We start from the raw sequence: 12,109 nt of genomic DNA, 5'->3' as shown, positions 1-12,109 counted from the left end.
TGAGTAACTGTGTGCATGGGTACACTGTACATAGATTGTATACAATGTGTGAATAGGGCATATATGTGGAGTTTTAGTATTCTTTTCTTCCTCCTCTGTTGGGAAAGATAAGAACAGCCCTGCTGGATCAGGCCCAAGGCCCATCTAGTCCAGCATCCTGTTTCACACAGTGGTCCGCTTGTTTTCAAGACTACAACCCCCATCACCCACTTGGCCATTCAGAATCAGAATCATTTTATTTATGGCCATAAGCCAAACAACACTTGACCATTGTTGCTGGGGATAATGGGAGTTGTAGCCCATCAAAATATCTGGAGACTCAAGTTTGAAAACCCCTGGCATAGACAAATGCATACAGCCAAAAAGACGTAGCAAAAGAGATCTTTTTTGGATGACTTTATTAACAACCTGCTTTACAATTATTCAAGTAAAAAGGTTTCTTTTTTGCTTTGGAATAAAAATTAAAATATAACTCTGAATATAGATTTCCCCCCTCATTATTTACAGAAAATCATATGTGTATACATACATATAAATACAGAATATAATCTTGTACAGCAGAATTAACAACATGCCCCCTTTTGTCCTGTGGACAGGAAAAGTTAAGATGCCAGCATTTCTTACCCACACCCCAAATACTCTTTTGATTTTCATTCCCCCCAAATGCTCTTGCTGTATTTGGATTTGCTAGATTGGAATGCCAAAAAATCACAGGGTATCGAACAGACACCACTCTGATTGCTGCCTTCTCCTCCTACTGTTAAAGGAAAAAAACAGCACTGGCAGAATTGTTCATTTCTATCCTGAACCAGCCAAGGACCTCTAACAAGCTGGATGGGGAGCTGTACATGCAAATAGATGTGTGCTTTTCCCCAGCCTGGCCCAAAAGCTGGCAATGTGAGCAGAGAGGCCTCTTATAAAGGCTAGAACTCTGTCAATTTAGCTGTTCAGGAGGGGGGAAGAGCTGCATTGCCTCTGCGTGCACACCCTAATGCAGCTGTGCAGGGTCCAGAAACAGCTCAGGACTGTGGTTTTGTGGGGCTGGTTCCAGTGGGTTTCTTACAAAATCACCCCAGAACCTCTTTGCCCCTGAAGCTGCTTTTTGCAGCCCAAAGCAGCTGCAGTGGGTAGGGGTGATTTCCAGAGCAAAAACAGCAGAGGCCAACAAAGTAACACAACCCACCCCCCACCACCACACACATGCCCTGCTCCCCAAGTCTGGAGCTAGACTGGGGCCCTGCATGCCTCCTACGCCAGGCCTGCTCAACTTAGGCCTCCCAGCTGTGTTTGAACTACAACTCCCATAATCCCCAGCCACAGTGGCCAACAGCCAGGGATTGTGGGAATTGTAGGCCAATATCTGCAGGAGGGCCGAAGTTGAGCAGTCCTGGTGTACGCTAATGGGCAGCAACTCTCCAAGGTTCCAGGCAAGGTTCTGTCCCTGCCCTACCTAGGGAGAGGCCAGGGACTGAACCTAGGGCTGTCTTATAGACAGCACGCATATGTTGTCACTCATCCAAATACAAACCAGGGCAGACCCTGCTTAGCAAAGGGGACCACCCATGCGTGCTACTGCAAGACCAGCCCTCTTCCCCATGGATTCTACAATGCATGTAAAACCTCTGGTTGGTCCTTGTGTGCATTTTGTACTGATGCATCAGTTCCCGAGGATAGGAAACAAAATGAACCCGAACCCACAACGCATGAGGTATTCCAAAGCCTACACAAATGGAGAAGCAAGTCAAGTTAGGGCGCGCAGAAACTGGCTTTCCTGTCCATTTGCTTAGACATCCTACAGTAGTATCCTGTGAGACGGAGTCCTTGCTTCTCAGCACAGGCCAGGCCAAGCAAATGCATGCCAGAGAGGGCTGCTTGGTCCATGATGTTTTTCTTAAACAGGAATGGGTGCACCATCAGATGTGGTGGTGCCCACACATGCCTTTAATGACATGTACGTCTCACACACTGTGCCCATATACAGAAATGATACCTATGTAGGCAAATGTATTTTATGCCCTCGGGATATAACATGTTCCTTTGAGCATGTATCCAAATGAAAAACTGACCTGTCATTTGCTGATCCCATTGAAGGCTCCTTTTAAAAGATGGGCTGTATCTTTACCCTCTTAATTATCGCGCCTTCCCCCCAAAGAATCCTGGGGATTGTAGTTTGGTGGGGGTACTGAACAGTGGTGTATACAAGGACACCGGTGGCTCCTGTCCAAGTTGCCCCCACCAGCTTCCACCAACCGCCTGATGATGTCGGACACAGGGGGCGTGGCAATGTTAGCAAATGGGGCCACACGCCCCGTTTGGAAGTAAAATCCGGTGAGTGCTGGGCTTCTCTCTCTTGCAAACGGCAGGGAGAGGCGATCCCGGCCAGGCTGGGAGCCCAGCGCTGGCTGAAACCTCTCAGAAATGGAGCCACGCCTTTCCTTTGCAAGCAGGGAGAAGCCATCCCAGCCATGCCGAGAGCCCAGCATTTGCCAGATTTTACTTCCAAAATGGTGGGTGTGTGTGTGTGTGGCCCTAGTTGTTAACATTGCCATGCCCCCTGCATCTGATGTCAGATGCAGAGGTGTGGCTATGGCGCCAGGTATGGCCTCTGGGTCATGATGGCCCGGGTTCTTTGAACCAGTTTGCACAATGGACGCCACACTCCTGGTACTGAACGTTCTCTGCTAGAGATCTCTGGCCAGCCCCTTCCTCCCCACCATCACAGTTCAGACATAAGCTCGATTCACAATCGTCCCCATGACTTATTTTCCCACTGTGGTTGCAGTTTAGGTGCTGGGAAAGCAAGAGAGAAGGCTGGGCGTCCTGACCCTTTATGTTAGGCTTCCCCAACCTGCGGCCCTCCAGATCTTGCTGAACTACAATTCCCATCATCCCAGCCACAATAAGTTGTAGCTGGGGGTGATGGGGACTGTAGTCCAGCAACATCTGGAGGGCCACAGGTGGGGGAAGCCTGCTTAATGTCATGAAGGAGTTATCCATTTCATTTTTAAATTCCGATTATGTCGTAGATGAACACCTGGAGCTGCCTTGTACCAAGTCCGATTATTGGTCTGTCTACTAGGTCAGAACTGTCTCCACTGATGGGCAGAAGTTCTCTGGGGTTTCAGCTGGGGGTCTGCCAGCCCTACCTGGAGATGCCAGGGTTCAAGCACAGAACCTTCTGTGAACAAGGTGGTTGCTGTACTGCTGATCTACAGACCCTGTGCTCTCTCTTTCTACTGTTGGCTATACCGCCATCTTTTTGCACCCCGCCCTGAATCCTCTCCTGAGGAGGGAAGCTGGCAAACTCTGCTCTACAGTGGCACAGAGAATCATTCGGTTATTATTTAATATATCTTACCAGTGCTTCTGAACAAAAAGGGGTTTGAACTTTAGAACTAAAGAAAGGAGAAGGGTGAAGGCAAGGCAGCCAGGTCAATTGGCATACTGAGCATAGAATGCCAGTTTGACCCGCTCAATCTGATGGCATAACTTGATAGCTGGGCCGAGCTTCAGGTCCATGCACTCCTGGACTGTTGGAAGGGTCAGCAGGAGAAGAGCTTGGCCATCAATGTCCTGCACAAGGAGGAGAAACAGGAAGAGCATTGCACTTTTGGAACTACACCATTCTTTAGAGCTGGGGCACCCAGATTTGGCCTTCCAGCGGCTGTTGAACTCCCATCAGCCACAGTTGTCAACAGTCAGGAATGATGGGAGTTGTAGTCCAACAACAGCTGGAGGGCTGAAGTTGAGCAGTCTTGCTCTATGGCCTTAAAAACCAGCCTTTGGAAAGTTTGCATTGAACTTTGTCCGATTAAATATGTATTTATCGTATTTTCATACCACCTGCTTTATGCATCTCTAGGCGGTGTATGGAATTTAAAAACACAGCAAATATAAAACAGAGTAAAAAAATTTCACAAGATAAAAAAGTAAAAACAATATCATAAGGTAAAACAAATTAAACCAGTTTAAAATTATTTTCAGTGAAAAGCTTGAGAAAACAGGTGCGTCTTGAGAGTCTTCCTAAAAGAGGATCTTCAAAATTAGAAGAAATTCTACATTTCATTCGGAAGGGGCAGATTAAAACTTAATTGACTGTGCATGTGGTGAATATAATTTTACATTCTGAGCCACTGAAGGACTTCTCAGGAAAATGACACTTGATTTGTAATATAGCCAAGTATTACAAACCAGACACATTCATATTTTGAATCCAAAATGAATTTTGGCATAACATAGGGTTTTGTGCTAGGGATGTGCACGAATCAATTTTTTCATTTTGATTTGTACCCAAATTGAATCACCCCCTATTTGTTTTGGGTCCGAATCTGCCCCCACCTGAATCACCCCAGATTCTATTTGTACCCAATTTTTCTGAAACTAAATTGATTTGGGCAAAAGAGTGGGGGCAAAAGAGTGGGGTGGGTGGTAGTGCCCAATGGGTGGAAGCTACCACCCAAATTTCAAAGAAATTGGGCAAAGAGGTGATTTTTAAAAAATTTTTTGAAGGTGGCAAAATTTTTTTGAAGGTTTGTTTGGGGTTGATTCGGGGCAGAAAAGGGGTTTCGCGGGCAATTTTAATTGTGTTTTTAATAGTTTTAACATTTTAAGTTTTAATTGTAGTTTTAATTTTTAATCTGGTTTTTTGTTTTTTTGTAAACTGCCCAGAGACTTATGTTTTGGGTGGTATACAAATGTGTTAAATAAATAAATAACAGTGGGACAGGTCGTAGTTCCCTAATGGGTGCCTGCTACCATCCAGATTTCAAAGAAATTGATGAAAGGGGTGATTTTTAAAGAATCTCTGAAGCTGGTACATCTTTAAGCTTTTCCCCCATAGGGAATAATGGGGAAATTCAGCAGCCCCACAACTCCACTTGGGGCGCACCAGGGTGGCCCAGGGCAATTGCTGGTGTAGTGCACATACGGTGCAAACCATCCCCAAACACACAAGCCCATGGGGCACTGGGTTTTGTTGTTTCTGAGGTGTTCTGCTGAAAGTAGATTCTCTGGTAGGATTCACTCTCATTTCCTACCAGAGAATCTACTCTCAGAAGACCTCAGAAACAACAAAACCTAGTGCCCCATGGGCTTGTCATTTTGGGGATGGTTGGCACCTTATGTGAACTACACTACACCCCACTCTGGGCCACCCTGGTGCCCCCCAAGTGGAGTTATGGGGCTTTTGAAATCCCCATTATTCCCTATGGGGGGAAAAGCGCCAACTTTAGAAATTCTTTAAAAATCACTCCTTTCACCAATTTCTTTGAAATCTGGGTGGTAGCTTCCACCATTGGGCACTACCACCCAATCCACTATGGCCACAAAACAGAGGTCCGAATCTCCAAATTTTTTGGGTCCGAATCTGGGGGGATTTGTTTTGTACCCGAATCTGGGCAATTGAGGACAGGGGTGATTTGTTTTTTCTACAAATCACCCGTATCAGCCAGATTTGGGTACATATCATTTTGTACCTGAATCGTTTCGCACATCCCTATTTTGTACATCACAGACCTAATGACACACAAATAGCTGGAGATGCTAGAGAAGGGAAGCAGCTGGCCCGAGGTAAAAGAGGCTCCTGTGGGTAGAAGCCTGACTACCTGGGAGAGTGTTTCCTCAGGATTTTAATTCTAAAAGCAAATGTTTCTTAGAACTTAAGGCATAGGAAAGGACTGGGAGAGATTTTGCACCTTTCCCCATGCAAGTGCATAATATGGGGTAATGTACCAAGGGGGATTTGACTTCAGAATGCTGCAAGCTCCCTTGAAGATACAAGATGATGTCAAATACTGATACAGAATAGGAAATATTCTATAGAAGGTTGGGAGGGCAAATCTGTTTTAGCTTTAAGTAGGACCTATGAAAGCCACCTAATGGTGCAGTGGGGAAGTGACTTGATTAGCAAGCCAGAAGTTGCTGGTTCGAATCCTCGCTGGTGTGTTTCCCAGACTATGGGAAACTCCTATATCGGGCATCATCTCATACTGCGTGGGAGGAGGCAATGGTCAACTTCTCCTGTATTCCACCAAAGACAACCACAGGGCTCTGTGGGTGCCAGGAGTCGACACTGACTCAATGGCACACTTTACCTTTAGGACCTATGAAGGTTTGGGGCTCAAATCTTAATTCTGACACAGAAAAGGCAATCAAACAAAACAGTGTACCTGTTCCTGAAATATTTTGGCAAGAGGGGCACAATCAGTCAGCTTGATGAACCTCACCACGTCCGCCACAGTCCACTCCAAGGGGTTGCTTTCCAGGATGAGTTTCTCTTCTGGTTCTTGCTTTATTTCCTAGGAAGGCAAAAACAAGAGTCATGGAACCAGCAGTGGGCTCTCTAGCTGAGCTTTGTTTCCAAAGCCAATGTCAAAACACCCCAGAATAATCAATCCTCTCATTGCAGGAGAATCTCATAGTGTATCAAACAACTCTGTCTGTGTGTGTGTGGGGGGGTATATTTCTTTGGGGTTGGTTATGAAACCAGTTATTACAGTTGTTATGTCTGTTAACATAGCTCCAAGGGCACGGCAAATCCTGTGCATTTAAGGTTACCTTCCTTGACTGCAGGTCAAAGAAGGCATTTCTGTTTGGGTGGGTGGGAAACACCAGGATCTCCACAACTTTTAGAAGAGGGAGCTTCACAGCTAAAGGAGATGCAGGAATTCTAGAAGTCCCAATGACTTTTCGAAACATAGATGTGGCAAGTGAGGATGAGATTTGGTGGCCGGAGGTGGGGAAGGCTTTCCCCTGTGTTGATTCCCCAACTTATATTGGGCCATCCCAAAGCTCTTATTGGCTCTGGAGGGGGAACCTTAGCTGTGCCTCTATGTTATCACCTCCACTAACAGCAGCAGCAAATTCCCCACTCCCCCCCCCTCCCCCGCCCAGCCATGTCTCAGCCTGACCCCAGCCAGCCTCTCTAGTCCTTTTTGAAAAGGGAGGAGAACTGGCCTTGTGGCAGTGAGCATGAATTATCCCCTTTGCTAAGCAGGCTCTGCCTCGGTTTGCATTTGGATGGCCAATTACATGCAAGTGCCGTAAGATGTTCCCCTTAGGGTTAGCTTAGTAGAAGAGCATCTGCATGTTAGCACGCAGGTCTCAGGTGCAATCCTTAGCAGCATCTCCAGGTAGGGCTGGGAGAACCTCCTGCCTGAAATCTCAAAGATCTGCTGCCAATCAGTGTAGACAATACTGAGCTAGATGGACCAGTCGTCTGACTCAGTATAAGGCAGCTTCCTAGATCTTACCAGGAGTTTCAATCATGAAAATTTTGTGGATCTTCTCCCTTTACTCCATCTTACAACTAGGAGAACAAAATATGCAAATACACACTAATGTGTATGTATTGCATAAATAATGCAGGTTGCAGAATCTACCTTTCCTGATTGCAGAACCTGGGTTCTCTTGCACAGAATTTAGACTTTGGGTTTGTTTGTTTTAGAAAGAGCATAGTTTATACAGCATTGCATTTTATTAAAATTCTAATGCCCCAGTAGCCATAGGAGGCTTGTGGAAACAGGAAAGCACACTGACGATCGAGACCCTCACTTGCTTGATCCGCACTCTCTTCTCTCCCTTGGCACACAAGACAGACAACACTTTCCGGGCTCTCCTTCCTCTCTCGGTTCGGTACGACTCGGCACTGCTTCGTAGCTTCATTGTGCTGGGAGCTCTAGCTGGAGGCGCCTCTGCAGAAGAGATGTCGGTCTGGTCATCATGCAGTTCCGGGCTAGTCTCTTCACTCCACGTCTCATCCTCTGGGGCCTCAGGCTCTTCCTCGTCACTCTCCTGCAACGAGGTTGAGCCCACAGGAAAAATGAAGCACGAGGAAATAGCAGCTGCAGTGGCACAGAGGGGAAGCAGCTTGCCTAGAATGCAAGAGGCTATTAGTTCAAATCCCCGCCAGTGAGCTTCCCAGACTGTGCCTAGTAAATACATTTATAGTCACCTATATTGGGCAGCAGGGATATAGGGAGATGCTGAAGGCATCATCTCCTACTGTGCAAGAGGAGGCACTGGTAAACCACTCCTGTATTCTACCAAGAACATCACATGGAATGTGATCGCTACGAGTTGACACCGACTCGACGGCACAATTTGCAATTTGACTGGTGAGGCAGTTCTCAACAATTCTGTGGAAAGCTCAACTGAATAAATTAGGACGGCTCATACACTAGGTGCTTGCCTTTGGGGATAGCCATGTTAGTCTTTTGTTGATCCAACAGAATAAATGGGTGGCACTTTGATACTAACTAGATTTTTTTCAATTGTTACAAACATTAGCTAAAACAAGCAAAAAAGTCGGTATGATCAGATGCTAAGCAGGAACTTTAGGAACATGGAAGAGAGGTCAGTCGCAGGGAGATAGAATGAAAACAGTTGCCTGGTTCAGACATAACATGGAACCGTGGGTCCAATGCACCCAAGGTTCCATGTGCCCCCTCCCTCTGGGTTCAGACACGGAGGAGAGCAGTCTCCCTGCAGTCAGCGAGACTGCAGAAAGGTGGGGGCACTGGGTGTGCGGGCTTAACAGAAGGACAGCCTGCATAGCCAATTGGGCCAGAGTGAGGGAGGAGCTTGCTCCCCCCAGCTCTGTGGGGCCCAAACTACAGTGTCAGCATTCAGATGTAACGCTGGCACTGCAGAACTGGAGTTTGCAGCAGCGAAAGTCCACTCTGACTGAAGGTTACGTCTGATCCGGGCCAGTCTAAAGTTCTTCGAGTGACAGAGAAAATAACCTTTAATATCTTAAAGCGGTAAAGACAAAATAATTAGAAGCCCTAATTAGACATTATGTTGTACATGTGTTTAGCTGTCTGAAGACATCTACATGTTTTTGTGTGAATGGCTGTACACAAGTTCACTTAAAAGGTGAAATACAGAGGAACTGTATTACTGTACATGTGTTGAATGTACAGTGTGAATAACTGCACATTTGTACAGATCTGTATGGGCATACCCTGTCCTCAGATAATACTGCATTCAACATAATGTGTGGATAGGGCTATAATGTACAAGGAAACCATAATTCCTATTAAGGCTCTGGTCAACATGGCCAAATTTCTGCATCAATTCCTGTTCCACTAACTCACACTTTGAGCACCATTCCTAGCAAGGGGAAGAACTCTGGTGCAGATATCCGCCCCCCATGTGTAGATAGATCCAGCTTTATGGATGAACTTGCAAGTGTTTAAATCAGGCCTGCTCAACTTAGGCCCCTCAGCTGTTTTTGGACTACAACTTCCATAATCCTGAGCCACAGTGGCCAATAGACAGGGATTACGAGTGTTGTAGGGCAGTATCTGCAAGAGGGTCGAAGTTGAGCAGCCCTGGTTTAAATGAACCCTTCAAGCTTGAGTCATTTGAGATTTTGCATGGAGAGAAGCTTCCAAACTGCTCCAATAATTATTGACTAGTTAGGGGTCATTTTTCACTGCATCCAAGTCTCAGCACTGCTATTATGACAGGAACACAGGAAGCGGCCTTATACTGAGTCAGACCATTGATCCATCTAGCTCAATAGTGTCTACACTGACTGGCAGCAACTCTCCAAGATTTCAGGCAGGAATCTCTCCCATCCCTAGTTGGAGATGTCAGGGAATGAACCTGGGACCTTCTGCATGCAGGCTAATGCTCTAATACTGAACTACAGTCCCAATTCCTAAGGGGAATGTCTTAAAGCAGACAGCACTCAAATGTAACCACCCATCCAAATGCAAATCAGGAAAGACCCTGCTTAGCAATCAGACAATTAATGATCGCTACTGGTACTATCCTACCCTTCCTCCAAGGATCTCAGGGTGGCGTGCATTCAATTTCCCCCTCAGCCTAACAACAACCTCACAACAACCCTGTGATGTAGGTTAGGCTGAGAAATGGTGACTGGTCAAGTTCACCCACTGAACTTCATGGATGAGTGAGGATTTGAGCAGTCCCACTACTATAAAAATATTAAGTGACTCTGAATTATAAAGACACTTCCTGGAAGAATCTTTTAGACAAAGATGATCATGGAGAAGCCAGCATGATTCATAAACATTTTAAAGCAACAAATGCAATTTTTAAAAGGTAACTCTTTCCTTCTGGAGGGCTTGAAAAGGGAGGTCAGAATCAAAATTTTCACCTCTGCAGATCCTGCTGTATTCACATCTGTTGTAGATGGCTGCCTTTTCTTTTGCGCAAAAATAGTTTTCCGTCTCTTCCTGCGCCTGGCAGGCCTGTCATGCCTGCTCTCTAGGCTGCGGCTGCTGTTTTTACCAGTCGGAGGCTTATTGACTTTCCTCCTCTTTCCATAATAATAAGCTGGAATAAAATATGAGAAACAAAACCCTGGTTAATCACCAAAACAGCCAAAGTCAGATAAATCTAGACAACAGCATCAGGAGATTATATATCTATATCTATTCTCTCTCTCCCAAACACACACACACACACACACACACACACACACACACACACACACACACATATATTATTGTGGCCATTCCTAAACTGCTAAGGCTAAGCTGCTGATCAGTGCTAAACAGCTACTTAGTACTGAACAGCTGATCAGAGGAGACACTCTCAGTAAGGTCAAGCTGAACAGTTGTTGCAAGTTTTTGACTAGCCCATATTCACCATTGGCTAGTTCTCATGACCAGAATCTGAGTAGAAGCGCATCCAGTCAGGCTCCTAGACAAATGCATGATCCCAAGAAACAGTCACGTGTTGGTAAAAATCAAGGTGAAGAGGGGAAGTGATTGTCCGTTAGCCACGATCTCGGTAGGACAGCAGTGGCCAGCCCAGCAGAGGAGAGCTGGCCTTATGGTAGCAAGCATGAATTGTCCCCTTTGTTAAATAGGGTCCACCCTGGTTTTATTTGAATGGGAGACTACATGTAAGCACTTTAAGATATTCCTCCTCAGGGGATGGGGCTGTTCTGGGAAGAGCACCTGCCTGCTTGCCTGCAGAAGGTCTCGAGTTTCCTCCCTGGCAGCATCTCCACAATAGGGCTGAGAGAGACTCCTGCTTGCCTGCAACCTTGGAGAAGCCGCTGCCAGTCTGTGAAGACAATACTGAGCTAGATGGACCAATGGCTGCCTTGAGAGAAGGCAGCTTCCTACGTTCCTAACCCATATTGTATACAATGCTCCATATCTAGGGTGGAGGAAAAGCATGTCCTGCACAGTCCTACCTAGCCTGCTGCTAGCAGATTACCACTTCCCCTCCTCTTAGCTCAGTTTTTGCCCACACACCACCTTTCCCCACGAGTGCTCACAAGGCTCAGAGTTCGAGCCTAGCTAGATGCTCTTCCTGTCCTGACTCTGGTTGTGAGAACCAGTTCCATGAAGGAGTTACTCGGGTTTACCTTCTACCATAGGCTCAAGTTGTGTGCACTCCCTCCTGGCAGCTTTTTGCTTTTGCATATTTTTGCCACAGCGGCTCCCTTCAGCCTTTCTGCCTGGCCCTGTCCAGCTCGCCTCACACTTCCAGGAGAATTCTCAGAAAGGCAAGGCGGGTGCCAGCAAGCCTTTCTTGCTGGATCCCAACAGCCGAGCCGGAGGCAGGATCCATTTCAGGGAGCGCTCAGGCATTTTTGACCCTGCCATCTTCCCACTCCTGTCGATTCCAGCCATCCTGATTGGCCCAGAGGAACCTGAGTGGTCAGGAACCTTCCATGAGCAGCTGCCCACGCTGCCATTCAGTGTAGCAGTTCCCCTGCTAACTGAGCAAACAGGCACCTTTTCAAAGTGGTAATTCCCCGCTATTGAGCAGGGGGAGAGCAACTGGCCCTATCCGTACCGTTCAGTTCATTGCACTCTTTGATCAAATACACAATCCAGATCAAATAAATCTACTCTGAGGGTAGATATCAATATAAACACATACATGCATATACACATGTAGAATCAATCTGTATTACAATCACAGACCAGCATAAAGTATAAGGGTGATTACATGTTAAAAGTGAGGGTAGATAAAAAGTGATTCCATATAAAATGGCACATATTAATACTAAAAGGACTAGAAATACTAAAAATAGTAGATAATACACCAAAAGCATGAGGGCCTAAAAGCCTGAGAAATAGTAAAAGTCATGAAAATGCATGAAAGGCATAAAAAGTGG

The 12,109-nt window shown here is 46.1% G+C and overlaps 1 protein-coding gene across 5 annotated transcripts in view; it reads right to left on the bottom strand.

The window, feature by feature from the left end:
* Positions 1-381: 381 nt before the first annotated feature.
* SFMBT2 (Scm like with four mbt domains 2) overlaps positions 382-12,109 on the bottom strand; it is a 115,300-nt gene continuing 103,572 nt past the window's right edge. For all 5 annotated transcript variants that reach the window (XM_053256708.1, XM_053256711.1, XM_053256709.1 and 2 more), the window contains 4 exons: positions 10,127-10,305; positions 7,552-7,791; positions 6,168-6,296; positions 382-3,573 (listed from right to left, as the gene is read on the bottom strand). In XM_053256708.1, coding sequence (XP_053112683.1) covers positions 3,433-3,573; positions 6,168-6,296; positions 7,552-7,791; positions 10,127-10,305 — 689 coding nt within the window. In that variant the 3' untranslated portion in view covers positions 382-3,432. The remainder of the gene's footprint in view (positions 3,574-6,167; positions 6,297-7,551; positions 7,792-10,126; positions 10,306-12,109) is intronic.

The sequence above is a fragment of the Hemicordylus capensis genome, chromosome 5 (genome assembly GCF_027244095.1).
Source record: "Hemicordylus capensis ecotype Gifberg chromosome 5, rHemCap1.1.pri, whole genome shotgun sequence".
NCBI classification, from domain to species: Eukaryota; Metazoa; Chordata; class Lepidosauria; order Squamata; family Cordylidae; genus Hemicordylus; species Hemicordylus capensis.
This window is presented reverse-complemented; position numbering and strand designations above follow the sequence as displayed.